The following is a 24,752-nucleotide window of genomic DNA, read 5'->3' on the forward strand; positions in this document are numbered from 1 at the left end:
CCGTCATCAAGAAAGCCCAGCAGAGGATGTACTTCCTGAGGCAGCTGAAGAAATTCAACCTGCCAACACGGACGATGATGCAGTTCTACACTGCAATCATCGAGTCCATCCTCACCTCCTCCATCACCGTGTGGTACGCTGGAGCCACTATCAGGGACAAACAGAGACTGCAGCGTGTTGTGCGCTCTGCTGAGAAGGTGATTGGCTGCAGACTCCCATCTTTGCAGGACCTGTACACCTCCAGGACACTGCGGCGTGCAGCTCGGATCTCAGCTGACCCTTCTCACCCTGGACACAGTCTGTTCGACCTGCTCCCCTCAGGCAGGAGGCTCCGGTCCATTCGCACCAGAACCTCTCGCCATAAGAACAGTTTCTTCCCCTCTGCTGTTGGACACATGAACAATAACCGTATGACTGTACCCGCCACTAACACATGACCCTACGCTGTGTCACTGCATCATTCCATGTTTGGCACTGATCACCACCTGCACTCATGTATATATCTTTCAACGTAGCACTCTTAATTCTTATTCTCATGTATATATCTCATGTATAGCTCATGCACATATCTTTCTACGTAGCACTTTTAATTCTTATCCCTACTTTTATTTTTTCATGTCTATTTAAGTGCTATTTATGACACTATGTTTGCACTGAAGCACCGCAGCAATTTCCTAATGTTGTAAACCTGCTCAACATTTGGCAATAAACCCCTTTCTGATTCTGATTCTGATTCTGATCAAGTCCAAGTGAACCATTCTGCTCTGGTGGTTCCCTTTTCAAAAAAACTGTACCAGAGGTTGAGCTTTCAGAGGCAACTTATCTCTCAACCTTCCCAGTAATATCTATGCTAGTGTGCTGGAAGGAAGAGACTACCAGTTAGTCAAATCTTGGAACTAGGAGGACACAATGTGGTGTTCATCCTGTTTGTGGGACACTGAAGTCAGACTCCGCCAGGGCTGCTCTTTGCCATAACTTTTACAGGCAGCATTTCAAGGCGCAGGAAAGTGGCAGAGCGGTTTGCATATTGGTGGTCATGAGATGGTTATGAGCAGACGGACACTGTAGTGGAGAGAGAGCTGAGGATAAAAGTGATCACCTGTTTCATCTACATTTCTACCCTCAACCACGGTCACAAGCTGTGGGTACGGTTCCACCAAAGCTGCTACTCCTACACATCAAAATAAGCCAGATGAGCTGGTTGGATGCCCCCTTAGTAAAGGGTTTAGGGTATGTCCTATAGGGCTGTGCGATATGACCAAAATCTCATATCCCGATATAAGACATTTATCGTCCTGACAACGATATAAATCACAACAATGTAACATTTTCTATAAATTCTGTGAATCTCGGGCAGCTCGACTTGTGTGAAGTGTCTCCAGCTGGGCGTCGTGTAGCTGGAGTCGAGTGTTTTCTTTCCACCATTTTCTTTCAAAGGTTTATTTTTTAGCACCTGACGGCTCTTTTTTGCTTCTCATCCGTAAACACTCTGCATACTCTTTCACCTGATTCAGTTTATTTTGAAAAATCTCAACAGGATCTTGAGCTTTATTGTGAAAGGTTTACGTGGAAAACAAACAAGCGGACAGCGGAGCCACGCGATGGTTTTACCGTCATTGTTGCTAACGACAACACGTAAAAACAGGTGCTTGTCTGTCTGTAGTGTGGTTATATTAAATATAAGAGAAAGAGAGAACTTTAAGAAATTAATACTACAGTGACCATCAGAACCATGAAAAATATTGCTGTAAACAGTTTATTTTACGACACCACAAAACAAACGACAGACGTTTTTATATCGTCATCCGATATATATCGTTATATCGAACAGCCCTAATGTCCTGCTGGGCAGAGGTCCCGGGGTAAACCCACACTACAGAGATGATGTCTCTGCTGGCTTGGAAACATCTTGATGTCCCCTCAGAGGTGACTGTGTAGTTGGAGGTCTGGGCATCTCTGCTGCTGCCACAGCAGAAAATGAATGATAAACAGATGGATGTCAGTCTGTCCAGATACAAAAATATAAACCATTACGAACACCTGCCTTGGTTCAAAGATGGAGGGCAGCAGGTTCATGGGAGAGGAAACAAGAAACGAGAATGCTTTTTCAAGCAGTGGCACAGATCATCTTTTCTTATCCCTCCATGCAGACTGGTTTGGTTTCTGTGCCGTATTATTGAGCAAGACACTCACCTCAACTTGAAATCGATGCAACCACTGGAATATGTACAGTTGTGTTCAAAGTAATAGCAGTCCAACATGATTAACCAGATCAGTCAGTGTTTTTGATATAAATCATATTATTACATGGCAAATAATTTATCAGTAGGTGCAGCAGAGTCAGAGAAACCAACAGACCCAACAATCATCACATGAATGCACCTGAGTCTGTGCAACTGAATAATGAAGTGAAAGGGGCGTGTTCAAAGTAATAGCAGAGTCCAATCAGTGAGGTCGTTCACTATGTGAAGAAACAAATCTACAATTTGCCAAAGAACATATGGACTGGCCTAAAGAGAAATGTAGAAACATTTTCTGGACTGATGAAAGTAAGATTGTTCCTTTTGGGTCCAAGTGTTTGGGGGTCCACGACCCCCAAACACTGAAATCAAGCCACAGAACACTCTGAAGACCGTGAAGCCTGGTGGTGCAAGCATCACCATATAGGGCTGTTTTATTAAGGTGTCGGGCCTATTTATCACGTACCAGGGATCATGGATCAATTTGCTTATATCAAAACACTTGAAGAGGTCATGCTGCCTTATGCTGAAGAGGAAATGCCCTTGAAATGAGTGTTTCAACAAGACAACGACCCCAAACACATTCAAAACATTCAAAAATGCTGCCTCTTAGGCAAAACCAAGAAATGCAGAGGAATTGTGGAAGGTTGTCCAATCATCCTGGGCTGCAAGAAGCTGGGCGACTCCATGCAGGACAGATGTGAAGCAGTTCTCAGAAACAGTGGTTATACAACTAAATATTAGTTTAGTGATTCACAGGAATGCTAAAATATAATGTGCAGTGTTACAATATTACAGCGTTGTAATGTTGTAAAAACGTTATTATATTTTGAGCTTTACTCATGTTTTAAAACACACTGCTATTATTTTGAACACAACTGTATGTGTGTGAATGTTACACAGCCTGCACACACAGTGCTTGTATAAATGGGTAAACGGGGCAAGTTGCTGAAACTGCTTTGGGTGCTCAGGTAGAATATATATCAGAACCAGTCCATTTACATTCACCATGGCTTTAGCAGTGGGTCAGCGACTGTCTGAGGAAATATATCCATGTTTCCAAGTTAGCCAGTGATACTTTGACTGTAGGAAGGTTATGAAATGCCGGACCCAGAATGAGTTTGGTCATGAATATGAGGCATTATCCTCTTCACTGAGAAAGTGAGGACTGGCCAAAATCTTCATGATCAACATGCTGGCATATCCTCACTTCTGATACTTGTCTTTCTATTATTACGATTTTGATCACAGTTTCTGTTAGTAAACCTAAAGCTGTGTGTGTGTGTGTGTGTGTGTGTGTGTGTGTGTGTGTGTGTGTGAGAGAGAGAGACTAACCCTTTCTTGGTCTTTCCAAGGAATGCCACGCAGGCGAGTGTAAAGCTGCAGATGCTCCCTGGCTGTCAGGTCATCAAACAGAGCATCAAACTGTGGACAGTAGCCGATACCTTGTTGCACACGTAACAGGTCCTTCAGGATGCTGCACACATGCACACACACACAAGCACACTTGGCATCACTTCAGCAGTGGTCCTGCAGTACAAACCCAGACTATAGTCAGTGCCCATGTATTTGATGTCTGATGTCCTTTGCTGCTAAAGTATCTGCTAAGAATGTTACAGTCACATTTACAGTGCACTCTGTTAGTTCAGCCACTAACCTGTTTCTGTTAATGAAAGCCTCTCCTCCAGTAGTACACTCGTCTCCTGTCAGCATCTTAAAGGTGCTGGTTTTCCCAGCTCCATTTACTCCGAGCAATCCAAAGCACTCTCCGGGCCGGACACCCAGACACAGGCGGTCCACTGCAAGGATACGTCCCATCTTTCTGGATTTGTATACCTGAGGATCAAGCAAAGTAACTTTTTGATAGTAATGACCACTTTAACAGAGTAGGATCATTTTAAAGTAATGGCATAACTGAACAAATAGTTTAAAATATGCAGTTGTGTAAAAGTTAGCAAAGTACATATTAAAGTTTAACCTTGGTTAGGTTCTTGATCTTCAGCATGTCATTGTCAGCGTCTCCACGCAGCACTCTTTGTCTCTCACAGGCCACGTCTACATCATCGTCATCGATAGGCTTGGAGCTGACCGGCACCCTCCTAAGCACATATACTCCAGTCATCTTTTAGCGTATTCACTCTGTCAGTAAGTAATTCCACTTGTCTTTACATATCTTTTATCAACTACAAGAAGGGGGATATGAGCATAGTTTCTCCTTGGTCTGCAGTTACAGAACTGTATTGAAGACTTTTACAACAACATTTTTTAAATGTATTTGTATTTTAAAAGTATGTGTATTTAGATGGACTGATCCGATATTACGTATCGGTGTCGGTCTGATACTGACCTAAATTACTGGATCGGATATCGGAGAGAAATAAAAAATGTAATCGATCCATTAAATATCCCAAAAGCACCTCACAAAACTTGCCACATGGCGTAACTCAGCTCAGAACCGTAGCACGTCGGAGCAGTGTGGTCACGTGATAGAGCGGCTGTGGCGTGCGAGACCATTATAATATTATTATTGTGTAGGAACTATTAAGTCTAATATACCCTAGTAAGCTATAGTACTTTTTCCTTTGGGAACCATCTGTGAAAGAAAGATGTTGAATCTATTTAATTATTGTAGAAAAATAATTGATTTCTGTGCATTTTCTTTTACATGTGCATTAAATTAAATTTGATTACGTCAATTAAGCATTATAAGGCAGAGGGTGGGGGGTGGTTCCCTTTTTTTTTATTTTTTTTGCTGGGAGTTGGCAACCATGTTAGTTAGGTTGTTTAATATTTCCACTAAGTACTCTTTAAAATACCAGAATGAGGAGGAGGTGCAGGTTTAAGTAAATTAGATTGATGAGTGCTGAACTATGAAAGATTTTGGCTGCAGTGTATTTTTTGCATACAGTTATAACAGAATAGCTTTAGTTTAGTTTAGTTTTTTAAACTTAAGTATGAACTTGTGCAAAATGCAGCAAGATATTGAAAAAAAACAAACGTTTCATTGATTATAAAATATGCTCTATCGGATTTATATCACTATTGGGAGATATCCAAATTTATGATATCGGTATCGGACATAAAAAAGTGGTATCATGCCATCTCTGTTCACGTTAGCCATATACAAGCAAAGAATAGTGAAAATCAATTTCATTGAGATTTTGATTTTGGCTTCTCAAATTACACGGATTAAGGCCAAGCAGAACTTGGCTCGGGCAGCGGCTGTTGGGTCTGCACTTCCACAGGCCGCTGGTTTAGAGACTTATTCCCATTAAGGAAGCAAGACGAACAGCGATTTTACTTGCGCAAGGGAGGATCTCAGAGCAGCCCTTCTGCCCTCGTTCAGACCACTTCCACCCCGGCCTCCGCTTGCTGCCTTTCATTGAAAACAGTTACAGTACACACAGCACCACCCATTGTAAACCCCCCTATGGTTATAAAAGATAAGGTACCATATGTGTGTAAGCACGTGTGTGTGTGTGTGTGTGCCTGTGTGAGACTGTGTGTGTTTGCATGTGAGTGTGTGAGTTTGGGGGTGCGTTTGTGTGACCTCCTGCCCACAAAAGGATCATAAAAGCAGGAAGCTTACTAAACAAGAAAACAGAACCCTCACATAGGATGTGCCTACAATAAACACTACAGCCTCCCCCACCAGTCAACAGGCTGCGGACGGCAATAGAAACAAAGGAATGTCTTTGATCATACAGTTTTACAAATTTAAGTAACACAATGATAACATTTAACAATTTAAACCTAACAGCGGCTGAAGCAAAAACTTAAACTGTAGGAGGAGTTTGGAGAGGCCATGGAAAAAGACTTTCAGATTGCCTCATTCTGGCAAACTGTCAGGTGACTCAGGAGGGGAAAGCAGTGCTCCACCCACACTCTGCATAGTGTGGGTGGAGCACTGCTGATTTGGACTGTCGGACGGTGGAAGGAAAACTTCAATGACCTCTTTAATCCCACCTCTTCCTTCCATAGAGGAAGCAGAGTCTGGGGACCAGGGGGATGAGTCGTCTATCACCGTGGGCGAGGTCACTGAGGCAGTTAAACAATTCCTTGGTGGCCCCTGGGGTAAATGAGCTTCGGCCTGAGTTCCTGAAGACTCTGGATGTTGTTGTAGGGCTGTCTTTGTCGACACGTCTATACAATGTTGTGTGGAGATCAGGGGCGGTAGCTCTAGACTGGCAAACTGGGATGGTGGTTCCCATCTTCAAGAAAGGGGACTGGAGGGTTTGCTTCAATTATAGGGGGATCACACTCCTCAGCCTCCCTGGGAAAGTCTATGCCAGGGTGCTGGAAAGGAGAGTCTGTCCGTTAGTCCAACCTCGGATACAGGAGGACAATGCAGTTTTTGTCCTGGTCGTGGAACACTGGACCAGCTCTTTACCCTCTCAAGGATACTTGAGGGTGCATGGGAGTTTGTCCAACCAGTCTATGTGTGTTTCATGGACTTGGAGAAGGCATTCGACCGTGTCCCTCGGACTGTCCTGTTGGAGGTGCTCTGAGAATATGGGGTGTCTGGCCCATTGCTACGGGCCATTCGATCATTATACAACTGTTGCGAGAGCTTGTTCTGCATTGCCGGCAATAGGTTTTACTTGTTTCCGGCGGGTGATGGACTTGGGTGTAAATGGGAGATGCCCCCTAGGGTGCGAGCTAAGATCCTGTCTGTCCAGAGTCAATCCTGGGAACAGCTAAAATACTGCGCAGGACCCTGTGTTTTATTTACGTATTTTTGCTGTTTTCTGTTATTCTACTGTTTTTAACTTGTTTTCTGCACAGCACTTTGGTCCTGTGCTGGGTATTTTAAATTGCTTTATAAATAAAATTGGATTGGACCCTCAAGCTCCCAGGCCTCTGGTAGACGACCCGAGCATGAAGGCTGGGGCGAGTGGGGAATTATTTTGTTTTATTTTGTAGCTGCGCCTCAGACCACGCCCTGCCACACTGATATTTGAAAGCTGTGTAACAGCAGGAAACCCTACTACATTATTTGTCTTATATACGAAGCATCAATCTGAAAGCTGCTTTGGTGCCGGCTTGGTACAGTACATAAGTTCTGGGGTTTTTCCCCTTTTTCCTGTTGTTAAGTCATTCATGCTTACCGGTAGTTGTGTTTTTAACGTACCCTTTGTTTATATTGTAAGTACATTTTTAGTACAGTCCTCAGCCAACTCTAACTGTAGATCTCTCAGCATACGACCCTCTGTGTAACTAAGTGGTAGGCATCCAGTTCAAAACTATATATAGAAAACTCACGGCGGGTTCCTCAGAAAGTTGTACTGACAGAGGATGGTGATGAGGAAGCCAACAAAGCCTTCGACTGTCATTGCAACAAGTCCTCGAGTCACAATATCCCACTCAAATGGTGATTTCATCTTGTCAAACTGCCCTAAAACACATAATTACAACAACTTAATGTGCAGCTTTGCGCTTCAATCTCCTAAAATCATTATGAATAAAACAAAAAAGCCTGCAAGACTGTAAATCTTTGTTCTCAACAAATCTTCTGTAGCACCAAACTAAGAATGTGCTCTGAATACCCTTATAAATCTTTAAGTATGTATAGCACAACTTTTAGGTTCTTGCAAGAAGTGTTGGTTCATCTCTGTTAAATAAATCATAGTAGTTTAAGATATTTCTCTTAACTTTATTGTAATTAGCCAGCTCGGTGCTTAGTGTACCTATTTTAGCGTAGTATTCATTGATGTACTCGTTGTAGGCCATCTGCATCAGGCCATGACCCAGGTTGTAGTTGGGGAAGATGAGGAAACAGGACTTTAGGTAACTGTTCACTTTTTTCAAATCCTGCAAAAAGAAAAAAAAGAAGTAAAAGAAAGAAATACAGTAAAAAGCAAAGGTCATGTCAGATACTTTTCCATTTTGTAGTATTCATTCCAGTATGTGGAAGAGCAGGTGATCTAACTCAAAGATCACCATCTCTTCCAAATCTGTACTTTTGCTGTTGAAGGGGAAACGAGTGATGCGTTTGGCTGTGTGTCTGAGGTAAGATAAAAGAATCCAACAGACCTTGTCGTGTTCAAAGAGCTGTAGAAGGAAGGTTGCAACAGTTGCAGTGATGCCTATGAAGAGGTTGATGACTATGAGAAAGACATAGGCTGTACTGGGAACCTTAAACCAGAAGGATGCAGGATACATTATGGGAGTGATCGACCAACTGGAAAGGGGAAGAAAGAAACTTGCTATATGTTTCCATGTTTATAAACAGATCTTAGTATTTCATTTACATTTAGACAAGTAGTAGAGTTTTGTGAAAACTGCACCTAAACAGGACCTAGCATGATACTAGAGTTGAGTTTGCATGTCAATATGACAAAATGTGCTCCTGGAGACATCCACTGTACCGGAACCACCACGACATGTGGTTTTTAATATTTTTCCCTGTTTGTGAAAATAGTTTGCTAATACTATAAAATTACAGCTGTTAAAAATACAAGTGTGCAGCTGATATCAGAGAAAGGCAAAGTGATGATAATATGTTAGCAATAATTTAAAGCATCCCTATGATACTTTATATAATGCATTAGCACCAATCGTCTGAACTGTGCGCTAAAACAATTACAAGGAAAAGTGCAGGTGGTGGAAGTGGACTGACTTCTGTATATTATGTCTATTTAATGGAAGTCAGTATACAACTAAACTACATAACAATGTGAGCAGAGACTCAGAACCAAGGTGAAAAATCGTGTGTGCAGACAGATGTCTCACCCGTAGAGAAGAAAGAGGGAGAGGACAGCAGGGAAGTTTGTTGGAGAGGTGTAGGCTGGCAGGTCAAACACAAACAGAATAATAACGCAGCATGTAGCAGGTACCAGGTAGTTCAGCTGAGGACAGATAAAAGGAGAAACCATGTTCAGGAGCTGCACACACGTTAAAGCATTTAGTAAGACATTCACATCTGCAACATCACATCCTCACCATATCCCAAATATAGTTGGCTAGCCAGTAGATGACTGGGTCACAGCCACTGACAAACTGCAGGTGTTTGGCCTTTGTGGATTTTTCTGCTACTAGGAAAACCACAAAGCTGGCTGGGACAAAGGACATGGCGACAATAATGAAGATGGCAATCACTACATCTGTGCCCTGGAGCCTGCAGGTACAAAAACAAGGACAAGAGCTAGTTCAGTTTCAGTTTACAGTATTTGGTCCTCAACAGTCATTTCAAAGCACTTTTGATAGAAACATTCATAAAGCAAAACTCTCTGAAGTTAAAGCTATACATCAATCTTTACAGTAAAGGAGGAATCTCTCTCTCTGTCTCTGTCCTCTTCTCAGGCCTCTTTGTGGCTCCTCTGCTATTTGTTTTTCCGAAGCACAGTTATAACTGCGATGGATGATCTGATATCAGTACCTCACATAACTCGCCACATGGTAGTGACCTCAGCACGTCGGAGCAGTATGCGTCACGTGACAGAGCAGCTGTGGTGTGTGAGACGTCTGGAGTTACTTCACACTCAAAGCATCTGGAGCCTCACTACGTGCTGCCAAACCAGCATTTCGTCTGTGAGTAGGCTCAGTTAAATGTGATAGAAACCGGCGCTCTCATGACTCATCAAGTGATGCTACTGACCAGCCAGTCGGTGGCATTCAGTCTGATGATGTCACATTTTAGTACCTGCTCGGATTGCTTGGATCCCGGGTGAGCAGATACTAAAAACGTACCTGGTACCAGGTACTACAACCTAACCGAAAACCCTGAAAACCGCACCGAGTCGATTTGAGTAGATACGAATGGAAAAGGGGTTTAATAGACACTAGCCCAGGAGAAGCATTCCCTTTTAGGAGAACTTCCTTTCAACAGGAAGAGAGGCCTGGCAGAACCAGGCTCAGGGCGTAGCAGCCATCAGCCATATGGCTGGATTCACTCGCTGGACCCACGTCCTCATTTTAGGTTTGACAGTGTTTGTAGTAGATAAAGGTGAATGACTTAAACATGAACTGAGCTGCAGTTTGGGGAAGGCTTCAGAGGGGACAGGTGGCGGCTCCCGGGCCTGGCAGATCCCCCATGAACCAATGAGAAGTGAAAGAATTGAAAAAGGGGAGGGAGGGTGGGGCACGAAAACGAGAATGAACAGCTTGTAGAGCTGGGGGAGCATGTATAGATAAGAAGCTAAAGGAGCTTGTTTGGAGGCCAGTCCTGCTCCTAAAATTCAGATACTTTAACTCCAATGAAGAGAAGAGACAAAATACCAGCAGCTGCCAGCGCTACTCCTACGCCTCCTAGCAGAACTTGAGGTCAAGGTCAACAGGATCCAAACTCATCTGAGACTTTTAGAAGATGCACCGATGGTATCAATTTGAAAATCATATGTCGCCTTGTTCTTGAGTTATCGTGTTCACAAAGTAGCGTGTCCATGAAGGGTGACGACCCCCAGTGTTTTACAGCTGAGGGTTAAGGAAGTCTATGACTAACTTTTCTGTTTGATGAATGCTGAATGGACGGGTTCTGACATCGGGGTTTTCTATTCGATCTGAACACTCAAAGCACTTTATACAACCTGCCGCATTCACACAAACACTTTTTCTGTGCTTCATCTATTGAAGTGCTTTCTATATACCACTGACACAGTCATACTCTGTTGGATGCATGGGTGAACAACTTAGTATCTTGCCCAAGGATTCTTGGCATGCAGACTAGAGGAGCCAGGAATCGAACCACCAACTTTCTGATTAGTAGATGGTCTGCTTTCTTCCAGAGCTAGCAACAATGAAGACTCATCGTTTACGTGAACAGAAATGTGACTCTATCACATAAATATATGAGGTAAAGCCACAGACACTTACAAATAGTCTAAAGAAAGGCTGGCACTGGTGCGATTCATCGGGTGGTTTGTTACTGTGATTCCTGCAAACAAACAGAACAAACAATCTGTTGTGTAGTTAAAAATAACCAACCAAACTGGCACAACTTTATTCAGCAGCTATATCTGGCGTGTCTACCATAGGCAGCAGGATTGCCCTTGGAGGGAGGCATGTTGGCACGCAGGATGGCATTGTTGAGGACATTCAGATACGTTGGCATGCTGTGGTAGCCTTTATTGTTGTAGAGAACCTGGACACAGTAAGTTGCACTGTTAGCAGTATTGTATACTGTACCTGTCCAGTTTAGAGTCATTGCGTCTTTGTCTTTACCTGAGCTGATCTGCGCACCGCTATTTTACGAACCATAGGTGGAAGATTTCTCCCAAAAGATGTTGGGATTGATTTCTGAATGTTGCCCACTGTTAAACCACCATATCTGTAACAAAATTAATTTGACAGAAAACCAGTATGTGCATGTTACTGTATCCATGTGAAATTAAGACGAAGTGTAGCCAAAGAGCAATGCACAATTACAATAAGTATGACTTGGCAAAATTAATGGACTTAGGAATTCAGAAAAGTACCAGCAAATACTGATCCACCATTAATAACATCTGGAAAGTGTCTGATTGATGATTTACTTTTCAGCATGACAATGATCTCAGGAGCTCGGACAGAAAAGCATCTGGACATCTTTAAGCTTCTTGAAGACGTTTCATCCGAGAAGCTTCTTCATCATACATGACGAAGGGGATGTAATACCCTGTAGACTTCCAAAGATCCACAAAGGAGTCCCACTCAGACCCATTGATAGCAGCATTACCTCAGCCACTTACAACACTGCAAACACCTCACCACCATCCTAGCGCCCCTTGTAGGGACCATCACATCAAGAACTCCACGACTTCACCGACAAGGTCCAGAAACTTCCCCTGGATCCAGATGAAACCATGGTGTCCTTTGATGTAGTCTCTCTCTTCACTTGCATACCCACCACGGAGGCCGTGGAGACTGTCAGAAAATGACTACAAGAAGACAGCTCCTTGGAGGACAGGACCAACTTCACACCCGATCAGACCTGCACACTGTTAGACCTCTGCCTCACCACTACATACTTCAAATACAACGAAGGCTTCTACAGACAAAAACATGGCTGTGCCATGGGCTCCCCCGTGTCACCTATTGTAGCCAACCTTTACATGGAGGAAGTGGAAAGGAAGGCTCTCGGCTCTTTCAAAGGAAGAGTACCCAGCCACTGGTACAGATATGTGGACGACACCTGGGTCAACATCAAGACACAAGAAGTGGAATCCTTCACTGCGCACATCAACGCTGTGGATAAGAACATCAAGTTCACCAGGGAAGACACAAAGGACAACTGTTTGCCGTTCCTGGACTGCGCCGTGCACATTGAAGAGAACGGCAACCTCAACATCGAAGTTTACCGGAAGCCCACACACACGGACCAGTACCTCCTCTTTGACTCCCATCACCCTCTGGAGCACAAACTTGGAGTAATCAGGACCCTACACCACCGGGCAGAACATGTTCCCTCTAAGCCTGATGGTAAATGGACTGATTCTTACAGAGTGCTTTTCTACTCTCCCAGAGTACTCAAAGTCCTGTATACAACATGCCTCATTCACCCATTCACACAAGCACTAAACACAAGTGCAAACTAATCTACATTCACACACATTCACACTCTGATGAACACATCAGAGGGCAATTTGCGGTTAGTATCTTGCCCAAGGATATTTGACATGCAGACTGGGGAAGGCACCAACCTTCCAACCAGTAGCTGATCTGCTCTACCACCTGAGCCACAGCCACCACAGCCCTAAGCCTAAGCCTGAAGGGAAAAAGAAGGAGCACACACATGTAAAGGAAGCTCATCAAGTCAGCAAAGATGCACAGAAAAGAAGATCAGACACCAGCTAGAGAAAATCAGAAGGACAAACAGAGCAGCACTGTCAGCCCTCATGTAGCGCGTTTATTAGAGAAATTCAGGAGTCTTCTCCAAGCACGACATCCCAGTGTACTTCAGACCCAGCCACACACTCAGACACAAACTGGTTCATCCACATCCGTTTTCACGCCTTGGCTCGCGTGATTAGGCAGAGGATCAATACCGGGTCCATGACTCCCTCAGAGACACTCCCATAGGGCTTAAAAATCTGGGACTCTCCACCAGTTGCTCTTAGAACTAAAGAAGCTTCTCGGATGGGAGATAAAACGTCTTCAAGCAAGTTAAAAAAGTCCAGATGTTTTTCTTTCTGACCTCCTTAGACTATAATGACCTGAACTGAGAACCTTCACAGACATCACAATGATCCCAAACACTGCCAGAGCACTAAGCAAACCTAAAGAAGAGCTTTGGTATATCCTTCAAGAAGCCTGGAGAACTGTTCCTGAAGATTACCTAAGAGAGCTTAGGCTGTGTGGAAGAATAAAGAACTGTACAAACTCTGTTTTTGCCTTATATGCTGTGTCTCTGTGTTCACATGTTTCAACAATGATGCCTGCTGTGTACTCTGAGGGGAGCTCGCAGCTACTCAGGCTCAGGAGGTCCCAGTAGCAGCCCATGACATATAACATATAAGTTATAATTCTGTTTAAACTAAGGTGATCCAACTAGTATTTTGTGCAATTAGATTCTACACTGAAAAGTCAAAGCATCAGTTTGCAGTATGTTGTCAGTATTTCTGTTGTGTGGCTGTTTCCTTAGAGTTGCTCCAGCAGCTGTCCTACCTGTGCAGCCGCACTCTGTCTGATGTGAAAAGCAGATATTCAGAGACGTTCCGGCCTGTGATGTCCACCATAATGTCACCGGTCACCACCTTCATGAGAGGGGGTTGTCCTCCTACCCCACTGGGACAGGAGAAGCCTGTCCCCTGCATAGAGCAGACGCAGCGCACCGGCTCATGGATGGACAAGGGAAAGGTAGGTGGAGATGTAACAGGCTCTAAGCAAAAGTGAAAGAGTCATCATTCATTCAGCGGATCTTTTCCTTAGTCCACGTGGACTTCTCAAAACCGAAAAAACACAGGGGGAATAAACTGCGTTAGAAATGATTTATTAGCTCTCCCAACGAGCCAAGACACAAGTAGGCATCACTGTACGTGTCTATTGGTCCACATTAGCAAAATATAATAAGACAATAACAATATTCTGCTTAAAAACATGAAAGGAACACTTTGCAATCACAGTATGGCATCACATAAATTAAACTTGGTGATCTGGTCAGGTAAGGAGCAGAGGGGTTATTGATCAGTTTCAGCTGCTCTGGTGTTAATAATATTAACACCAGGTGGACTAGATGGGCAACAATGAGACAACCCCCAAACAGAAATGGTTTTCAGATTAAGACCACCGACAGTGTTCGTCTCCTTATCTTTTCTGACTGCAGCGTCATTACTGGTGGCATGAAGTACTCCCTGCACCCTACAGAGGCTGCACAGGCAGGCCAACTCCTACAGCGAGGCACATCAATACATTTCATTATCAGAGGTTATCTGTGTCTCAGCATGCCGTGAGACACAGGCTAGGATAGCTGGACAGGACCGCACAAAGTCCTTAACCCATCAGCTGTACCAGTATCTGCTCCTTTCTGCAGGTGGAACAGGACGAGTGCTGCCAGAGACCTACAAGTGACAGCCAGCAGCCCACTGCTGTCAATGTCTCTAACCCAACAATCATAAGCAGGGCCTGAGAGCCCGAGGTCCTTTAGTGGGGCCCTGTGGTCACTGCCCAGTACTGTGGAGCCTGACTGGCCTTTAACCATACCAGAACTGGCAGGTCCAGCAGTGGTGCCCTGTTAGTGTTACTGTGAGACAGACGTGAACGGGTCCGGAGAAGCCATAGAGAAAGTACATGCATGCATTTGCTGCAATTAATTTTCCACCAAACAGACTCGCATGCTGCATCATTTTTTCACTCTGACTTCAGCCCTCTGTAGATTGATCATTTTCATCAAATGATGTGTCATCCTTCACTCCTAATATATTACCTGGACCACATCACCTCAGACATGCAGCATGATGATGTGTTTCCAAAGTGTTCCTGTCACGGTTCTGGGTCAGTTTGACCCAGTATTTTGAGTTATGCTTTTGGTGTGTTTTGCATTTTGGATTCTTTTCTTATTATGATGATAATGATGATTATGACTCTATGTTTCGGTTATTCTTGTTTAGGGATTAGTTCGTAGGTTTTTGTGTTCTCATGTTTATTGCAGGTTTAGTTCAGTGTCTAGTCTATCTCTCTGTGTCGTGTCCGCGTGTTTGTTTAGTGGTGTCTTGTTTCCTGTTTTACTCTGAAGGCTCATGTTCAGGTCTTATTCCTCCCAGCTGTGTTCCCCTTCTGTCTCTAATTTCTTGATGACTGCCTCAGTGTATTTAAGCCCAGTGTGTCTTTGTGTCAGTGTCAGATCGTCTGTTATCCTCACCTCGTATTTTCCCTTATTGTGACACTGTGTTCATAGCCTGCTTAGTTACTCTGTGTTTATAGTTTTTTCCATAGTTCCTTCACAGAGTGCCTTAGCCTTCTTAGTTTACACAGTGTTCTCTGTCTTCTTAGTTTTCCCAGTTTCAGTGTCCCCTAGTGTTTTTGTTATGCCTGCAGCCACAATAAAGGCTTGCCTTATTTTGGAAACCTAGTTCTGTCTCCACCGTGTCTGCTCTTGGGTCTACCTCATTCCTCACGCCGGCGCGCCCCGCCGTGACAGTTCCTTTAATTATTTTTTGTTTAAGTCAAGTCTTGATTTTCAGATCTAGAGCTACATACGTTAAATGGGTCGCACGCATATTATGGAAGCACTTACTATGAACTGTAATTGGAGGAGTGACTGTTAGGTTCCACAGACCGTCCTCAAAATTAGAGTCTGGGTCATCTGAAGGTGCTGGCGAAGGTGGTGGGGGCACAAAGTTGGAGAGGGGGACGCCCTGAGTGAAGGAGTCCAGACACATAGAATCAAAGTATTTGGCAGCTAGGGTTTTGGAGTTATTGGCATTGGGGTTGAGGGTTTGTGCCAGCTGGTCCAGGGTGCTGTTGAAGGGGGTTTTGAGGATACAAGTAGCACCGATACCCGAGGGCAGGCGGAAGGTGTTGATGATCTTCTGTGGGCTGGCGTCTGGTGACAGCTTGTTCCTGAGAGTGGACCAAAGATGTGTCAGTCACATTTCTTTCTATTCCACTGTGTCAGTGTTGACTTGAGCAAAATGCTGCTGTGCACCAGGATTCTGTTTAAAGTAACAGCTTATTTCAGCGTCTAAAGGCTCCAGTATTTGGACTCATAAGATCTCTTTTGGTCAACCTTGCTAAGCTCTGCTACAGGTCGAGGTGACAGGACTCCATGGAATAATATATGAGGTGATCGAGTTAGTCCATGACCCTGAACCACAGTTATGCTTGGCACGCTCATCACTGACAGTCCTGCTAACACAAGGCTATATCGTTTTTAACACAGGTCACTTTGGCTGTTGTGTGTAAGGGTGACAGTAGCAGGCATAAACAATCAGCACACATCATCACACAACTTGACAATTTAGCCACATATACTGAAACTAATCCTTTCATTACTGATGTTGAGATGATTCACCACCAGAAACCCTTTCCATGTCTTGGTAGAGCTTTCTTATATGCAGCTGTTTACTAAGCAAAAGACAAGTTGCTACAGCAGTGTGGGGACTTACGTAGGACAGTTACAATCAGGGCGTCTACGCTAATTAAACCTGACAGACAGTTTAGTATAAATAATATCAAGCATGCTGAATTTTTATTTGCTGAAAACATGACGCGATGTTCCAGTTTAATTCACAGAGATATCAGACATTGTTATTTGTCAGTCAAGTTGCTGTACTGGCTTTACTTCAGGCTAGCGTGCACTAGAGTGAGCACGAGCAGTTACTTTTCTAATATCGAGTAATATAAAAGAAGTCAAACACAAACAGTTTGTTTGGTAAATGTTCAGCTGAGAAATGTGACTTCACTGTCAAAGAAACATCTGCAATATTTAGTTTTAATGATAAAAATCTGCATGAGTTATATCAGTAAATTAAACATCATCCTACCTGTACTGGGGTCTGTCTTCATTGGCATAAGGGATGAAGTTGCCTCTTGGTTGGGTGTAGTTATGATACTGAGATGGGGACAAGATCAAGGGTGGCAAATCTCCTGTAAAATAATTCACACACAACATCCATCCATTAATCAGGGATCTTTTTACGTAGATTTTACAGCTAATTGTAAAAATAAAGTGCACTGAGCCCTAGAAACCCATGTATTTCATTAGTTTAGTAGCTCCACTGTTTTAACTGTTGAGTGAATAAAATAAACAAATAATTTAAATATCGACTGAAGTGAGCGTGCTCACCAGCTACTGCTACCCTCCACCCTGGTATATCACACATTCTTCATAGCAACACGAGTCACAATGAGCCAAACTTAACAACAAGACAACAAAGTGACGCTTTCAGTCCATGATTATTGATGCTCTCCGTTTCTAAGCATGAAAGCATAAAATGATTATTTAACTACGCTGCTCTGTTCTTATATAAAATGTGAAATCTAAACATGAAACACACTCACATATGTGCGTGTTTCTGCTACAAATATGGGGGCTTTTTTCTGAATATTTCAGGTGATTGCTGCAGGACACGGACATGAATCTCTGGCACTGTGTGTAAAACTCCTCCTCGCCATTTACGCTTTCCAAAAAATCAACGATCATGGCGGCAGCGATCACAGTCACGCCTGCTGACTAAATGTGCAGCATTACCCGTTTGACCCACCGCTGGTTCTGGTTCACGTCTCAGGTCAGTCGGGTTCCACCCCACCCTGCCAACCCAGCTCAACAATCTGGTCTGAGTAACCCTCATCAGTCATCACTCGTGGACTCAGGGTCCTTATCACTACTTCTAAGCGCTTTGCAACCTGTTCTCCAATATGTGCCTTTCTCTTGTTTGTATAGATTTGTTCCTGCTGTCTTACCATCGATACTTTATTGTCATTGTCAATCGTGCAGGAGTAAAGGGCTATTCTATTCTATTCTATTCTATCCTATTCTATCCTATTCTATTACTCGGTTTCTTTGCTGCTAATCTTAGTGTACCACCTTCATGATTCATTTGAATACTTTGGTTCAAACATTTATCTTGTAAAGTTTGATCCACGTATTTTAAGTTTTTCTATTTTAGGAAGATGTTTATGAGCAAAGACTGTTCGATGAATGTGAAATTCAATACAGTTTTATTTACATGTGGCCAAATCACAACAACTTATATCGTCTAAACTGCTGAGAGCCCGCTCAGCAGTTTATTTTTAATAGACTGTTAAAGTATTAGGAGCTCTGTACAAAACTGTATTCACCATAATCTAAATACTGAACTGTTTAACAGTATACAGACAACTTCTGCAATCCTGTTTATCTTCTTGGTAAGGCGGGACAGCAGCAATATTAAAACCAGCAAAGGACGAGTAAAATCTCACCGATCTCGGGCACAGATAAGGCCACGGTCATGGCCACACAGACAAAGAAGGCAGGCAGGAGGATCTGAGAGAAGAGACCCTTGGTGTTCCTCTTGGCACAGTGAAACCTCTTGATAATAAGTCCGTGAAACTGGCTCAGTTTCAACCACCAACCCTCCAGCTTGAAGGTGCCCTGCCCTTCCAGCACCTCCGGCTCTGGTGACGAGGGGTTCTCTGCATCTCCTAAAGTGAAAAAGTTAAAACATGAAATAGACAAACTGACAAATTATGGATGAGAACAGTAATCACAACCGGTCTGTATGATTCTTTAGTGCTCACACTATATGAGCATTTTTATTCCAGAAGCATGAAAAGAAAAAAGATCTAAAGAAAAACAAAAACTAAGAAAAAAACATTTAATGTTGTAGCATTGTCACTTGCATTTATTAACTAATAAACTGATGAAAATATTCATCTAAATTTTGACAATATAAGTCACTAAACCCTGAAACGAGCCATGAGATTCATGGGTTCGAGCATCTAAACTCATGATGAGACTGTGTGTTTTTATAAAACAAAAAGTCTGTTCTTTCCTTTAAAAACGTGTTCAACTTTAAGTCATCTTAGATAAATATTTACCACCTGTTTGTTCAGTTATATTAAATTCTGTTTGACATGCATGGAAGTGCCTGTGAATCCCATCTTTATATCCCTCCACAGATATTCTGTCCGTGCCTTGGCTGACATTTTATCCATTCAAACATCGCATGTGTCAGGCAGTGGTCAGGGATGGAGGCTGTGGCAGTCTGATCCCTAGATATCGAGGCTGGCTGCTGGGACATGAAATGCCACCTCTCTGGTGGGGAAGGAGTCTGAGTTAGTGTGTGAGGTTGAGAGATATTGGCTATAGCAGGCTCAACACATGTCTCCTGGAGAGGTCCTGGACTGTTCAAGTCACTGCTCCATCTAGTGACTCTGTCTTCTTACTGGGAGACTTCGACACTCACGTGGACAGTGACACCTGAAGGGGGTGACTGGGAGGAATGGCCTGATCCGAACCAGATCAGGGTTCTGTTTTTGGCTTCTGTGCAAATCACAGTTTGTTCATACCGAACACTATTTTTGAACATAAGGGTGCCCATACACATGGTACCAGGACACCGTAGGTTGATGGTCAGTTGTCTTATTGTATTATCAGATTTCTGATCTATCCAGAACATTCGCATGAAGAGAGGGCTAGAGCCGTCAACTGACCACCGCCTGGTAATGAGTAGGATCAGGTGGTGGGGGAGGATATTGAACCTGGCACGCCTAAATGTGCCTGGCAGAGGCTCCGCTCTGGGAATTCCTCAACTAGAATGTTGACAGCAGTCTGAAGGAGGCTGATATTGAGTCTATATCGACCATATTCTCCATCTCCATTGCTGAGGCTGCGGCAAAGATGTTATTGCCTGTTGTGGTGGTAATCCCTGAACCAAATGGTGAACAGAGGAGGTAAGGGTAAACCTCAAGCTGAAGAAGAATTTTTATTGGGCTTACTACACTGTGGGCAGCGGACGGTTACCGGCAGACCAAGAGAAGGCGGCTCGTGCAGTAACTGGAGCAAAAACTTCATGGGAAGAGACTTTCAGTTTGTTTTGAAGCAATTCTGGCAAACGAGTGGTACAGGAGGGGAAAGCAGAGCACTACTTACAGTGTGTAGTGGGTGTGGGTGCTGCTGACTTGAACTCATGATGTAGTCAGGCATTGCAAGGAATACTTTAAGCATGTTAATCCACTGACACATCTTCTGTAGAGGACCAAGAGCGTAGCCATGCCCTTGGGGTTGAGGAGGTTTGCCCTGAGCTCGTAAAGGCTCCAAATCTTGTGGGGCTGTTTTGATTGATACTCCTCTGCAGCACTGCATGGAGATCTGGGGTGGTGAGTCCCATCTTTAAGAAGGGGGGGATCAGAGGGTTTCTTTCAATTCAATTTTATTTATACAGCGCCCAATCACAACAACAGTCGCCTCAGGGCACTTTATACTGTAAGGTATAATAATACCTACAGAGAAAAACCCAACAATCATATGACCCCCTATGAGCAGCACTTTGGCGACAGTGGGAAGGAAAAACTCCCTTTTAACAGGAAGAAACGTCCAGCAGAACCAGGCTCAGGGAGGGGCGGCCATCTGCTGCGACTGGGTGGGGTGAGAGAAGGAAGACAGGATAAAGACATGCTGTGGATAAAGACATGGGGGTCACACTTCTCAGCTTCCCTAGAAAGGTCTCTTCTCAGGGACAGCTCGTCCATTAGTCAAACCTCAGATGCAGGATGGAACAAGAGCAAGACGCTGCCTGGCTGCCTCCTAGGTTAGATATTGTCAGCATGACCCATCTGCAGGAGGCTTTGGAGCAAGTCCATAACACACTGGTGGGGTGAGGTGGCTGGGGAGAGGGAGATCAGGGCTTTTCTGCTTAGGCTGTTGCCCCCATAACCAGAGGTGTGGACTCGAGTCACATGACTTGGACTCGAGTCAGACTCGAGTCATTAATTTTATGACTTTAGACTTGACTTGAAAAAATGTTCTAAGACTTGTGACTTGACTTGGACTTTTACACCAATGACTTGGGACTTGAATTGGACTTGAACCGGTTTACTTGAAAAGACTTGATATTTTACCCCAAATATAAAATTTAACATGCATATTATATAGAGATTGAAAATGTGACGTCATTCACGGGTAAAACCGCAAAGGATTCTGGGAACTCGTGGCAAGCGGTACTAGCGCACGCAGGCTTTCAATTAAAATCAGTTACACAGCGATAAAAAGAAACACAAAAATGTCAAGAAGCTGTTGTATTATTAACTGCAATAGCCGGTCGCATGACAGCCACGGGAAGCCGACGGGTAAAGAGATCGGTTGTTATCGGATTACGTCGTTGAAGAGAAATTGTTCGAGCCATGTTTCTGAAGTAACAAAGAGGCGACGGATGGCCTGGATTGCAGCCATTCAAAGATCAAATATAACGTCCCAGAACCCTCCAGCTCACAGGTTAGTCTGCTCCAAGCATTTACACGAAGGTCAGTGTTTTTTAATAGTTAATGCGTCATTTTCATAACATAATTAGTGATATAGGTTACAAGCAAGTCTGGCGCTGAACAGAAATTGTTGCGCTATGCTCCTTTGTTTATTGTGCATAAATAGTGAATTGTCCTGACACAATATTGCGTTTCGCCTCTGTTATTATGGTACATTGACAAAAACATATACTTTTATTCACAGGATAAAACAGTTGTTTTGTATCACTAATTGTCCAGTACGATTACAGCATACAGTCTTATTGTCACTGCTACATTTCTGTGATGCTACCAGAAATTATTTCCACTACTAATTAATTACCGTTGAGCTCAAAGGTCCTATTAATAAACGGTTAACGAATGTGTATTTATGACGACAGTTTGTGAGACTGGTAAACTTATGATACGTACGATGGTCTTTCGTTCTACACGGTGCATTTCAAGGTCCTGCACCCATCCGTCGGTAAACTGTACCTGGGCTTGTTGCAGTGACCTGAAGTTACTAAACTTCATGAGTGTATGCACTCACTCCAAGAACCGTATGATTATAAATATGCATATAAATATGCTACGATGAGATAGCTGACTTCATCTAACTAGCAAATGTTGTCCAGGCTCCATTGGAGATACAGTTTTTTTTTTAATGTGTATGATATTTTTGTCATGCGATTTTAAAGCTGGTCCTACAACCGCATCCAAGAATAACATGCAGCTTATCTCAGAACTGTCGGTGAAAATTATTCTTGGAGCTAGGTTTAATTGAGCTGCATTTTAAAGAGGTGCAATTTCACAATTTGTGTATATTTTCTAAGTTCACTATTTTGTCATGTGTTGAGAAAAACACAGATTTAAAAATTACATGGTCTAATATTTACATTTAGCATAACTGCAACATTATTTTTTCGTTTTTTTTTTTAAAGACTCGAAAGGACTTGAAATTCAAAGTTTCAGACTTGTGACTTGACTCGGACTTTTACACCAGTGACTTGAGATTCGACTCTGACTTGCCTGACATTACTTGAGACTTACTTGAGACTTGCAAAACAATGACTTGGTCCCACCTCTGCCCATAACAAGGGAGGGAAGGATGGACGGATGATTGACTTGTTCTTTTATTAAGGTCATTTTTTCCCAAATTTTGGATTCACTGTCACTCTGCATCATCTGGTCTCCAACCATCATTTCTTGACACATTTTAAAGATGCTCAAACCAATAGAGTGCACCACACCATCATTTGCCTCAGCAGAGTAAGAGAATGTAAAGATGTTTTTAATAAACTAGCAAAAAACAAACAAACAAACAAAAATGTTTTTCATTTGTGTATAAATTCATGAAAGATGTGGCAAAGAACGATCAAACAAGAGTACATCTGCTGTTGTTGTTGTCTTACCCTGGAGGCTAGCAGAGTCAGCCCCCTGTCTGTTGTCAAAGAGCGGACAGTAATCTCCATAGAAGTCGGTATATAGCCCTCCTTCATCGCCTCTTACTGAGCCGACAGATGAGGAGGACATTAGAGAAGACTGGCTCTGGCTTAGTGTGGAGCACTTCACCAGATTGTTTAGTTCCACCGTTGGCTTTTCAGGCTCCACTTGGGATCCTGTCTCACCCTGTGGTCCCCCCAAACCTTCTGAACCGATTGATGATTTCCCTACAGAGCTCCCCCCTGGCGAACCCTTTACGTCTGCTCAGAGATAACAGGGGTGGGAAGAAGGTAATCATGTCAGCCATGTGCCAACCGATGAAGTCAAAACACACATATGAACATATAAGAAACATGTGCTCACCAGCATCGCTGTTTTCAAGAGACTGGTCCTCTTCAGACACTTTGAGAAAGACCTCCTCTAAGGTGGTGTCCATTACCCCAAAACTAGTCAGTGCCAGGGAGTCCAAGCTCTTCTCTAAAGCCTGGAGGCACAATGGCAAATTAGTAAATAAGGCAAAATGAGAGTTTGAAGATTGTTGTGTACAAAGTCTGTCTTTATGTATGACCGCCTTTATTCTTCAGCACAGAATGAAGAATGAACTTTATTTGGAAGTAGTCTTCATGTATACTTATTCAGGCTTTTTGAAGGATATTCCAAAGCTTATCTGTGGCTGTTTGCTGCCTTTTGCTTCATTCTCTGTCAAGATGATTACACACCGCTACAATAACATTGAGGTCCTGGGCAGGTCAGTGAATGGCTGATAGTGTTTCACTGGGAATTTGTCTACCCAGATATGCTTTTACTGCACTGCAGTGTGTTTGGGATCACTAAAAAATGAAGCCAATGCTTACCAGACGGTACTCCATGATAGATCACAACCTGTCACTACTGTCAGCAACACTGCTGGCTTAATTGTCACATTAAACTATGAGATCGACCTGTAAAACATCATAACAAATTTATGTCAAGATGTTTTAAAGGTCGATAAATATGCTCAGCTTTCTTTTGATTGCTACAAACTGAGGATTTGATACAAAAATGAAACGCTTGGCTTCATTCTTAAGGCCTGTTTCAGTCTAGTTCTTGCACAACTTGGCATACTTCCTTAAGAATGGCTTCTTGACAGCCACTCTTACAGTTAGATCATTTCTGATGAGACTTCAGCAAACAGTAGGTCAAATGAAGGGCCGGGTGCACGTGGTCCTGTGTCAGGTGCTGTATTTTTCCCCCGTTTCTAAAGGACGTGGCTTTTAGATACTGGTTATCTGCTCCGGGAGGTTTTCACACTTGTTGTTAATCTCTCTTCCACAGCATGTCTTTATCCTGTCTTCCTTCTCTCACCCCAACCAATCACAGCAGATGGCCCCGCCCCTCCCTGAGCCTGGTTCTGACGGAAGTTTCTTCCTGTTAAAAGGGAGTTTTTCCTTCCCACTGTCGCCAAAGTGCTGCTCATAGGGGGTCATATGATTGTTGGGTTTACCTTACAGTATAAAGCACCTTGAGGCGACTGTTGTTTGGTTCTATATAAATAAAACTGAACTGAAGTTTGTCGGCCTTTATGGGTCTTCTTTTGTCCACTTCTTTGAGGACACTGCACACCATGCTAAGATCTGCCAAGGTTTGGGGTACTACAACACTGTTAAAAAGTTGTTTTTTATGTCACACTTACAGTGCTGGGTCTTTGTACTAGCATTTTGAGTTCAACATTTTACTACTACTTGTGTGGTTTCCACA

General features: G+C 43.2%; 1 protein-coding gene across 1 annotated transcript in view; it reads right to left on the reverse strand.

Annotated features, from left to right (window-relative positions):
• The window catches only part of abca2 (ATP-binding cassette, sub-family A (ABC1), member 2), a 104,293-nt gene that overhangs the window by 13,690 nt on the left and 65,851 nt on the right, over nucleotides 1–24,752 (reverse strand). The window contains exons 25-41 of the mRNA XM_086313186.1: nucleotides 23,379–23,499; nucleotides 22,985–23,275; nucleotides 18,555–18,776; nucleotides 17,138–17,240; nucleotides 15,889–16,214; nucleotides 13,821–14,034; nucleotides 11,400–11,505; nucleotides 11,208–11,319; nucleotides 11,052–11,112; nucleotides 9,183–9,357; nucleotides 8,973–9,088; nucleotides 8,274–8,421; nucleotides 7,928–8,051; nucleotides 7,503–7,635; nucleotides 4,219–4,339; nucleotides 3,898–4,076; nucleotides 3,576–3,717 (exon numbers count right to left, since the gene is read on the reverse strand). Coding sequence (XP_086169312.1) covers nucleotides 3,576–3,717; nucleotides 3,898–4,076; nucleotides 4,219–4,339; nucleotides 7,503–7,635; nucleotides 7,928–8,051; nucleotides 8,274–8,421; nucleotides 8,973–9,088; nucleotides 9,183–9,357; nucleotides 11,052–11,112; nucleotides 11,208–11,319; nucleotides 11,400–11,505; nucleotides 13,821–14,034; nucleotides 15,889–16,214; nucleotides 17,138–17,240; nucleotides 18,555–18,776; nucleotides 22,985–23,275; nucleotides 23,379–23,499 — 2,694 coding nt within the window. The remainder of the gene's footprint in view (nucleotides 1–3,575; nucleotides 3,718–3,897; nucleotides 4,077–4,218; nucleotides 4,340–7,502; nucleotides 7,636–7,927; nucleotides 8,052–8,273; nucleotides 8,422–8,972; nucleotides 9,089–9,182; nucleotides 9,358–11,051; nucleotides 11,113–11,207; nucleotides 11,320–11,399; nucleotides 11,506–13,820; nucleotides 14,035–15,888; nucleotides 16,215–17,137; nucleotides 17,241–18,554; nucleotides 18,777–22,984; nucleotides 23,276–23,378; nucleotides 23,500–24,752) is intronic.

This window comes from Aulonocara sp. 'chitande type north' Nkhata Bay, linkage group LG12, assembly GCF_057382095.1.
Source record: "Aulonocara sp. 'chitande type north' Nkhata Bay isolate Kocher_YH1m ecotype deep benthic linkage group LG12, A_spYH_male_GT1.1, whole genome shotgun sequence".
Classification (NCBI taxonomy): Eukaryota; Metazoa; Chordata; class Actinopteri; order Cichliformes; family Cichlidae; genus Aulonocara; species Aulonocara sp. 'chitande type north' Nkhata Bay.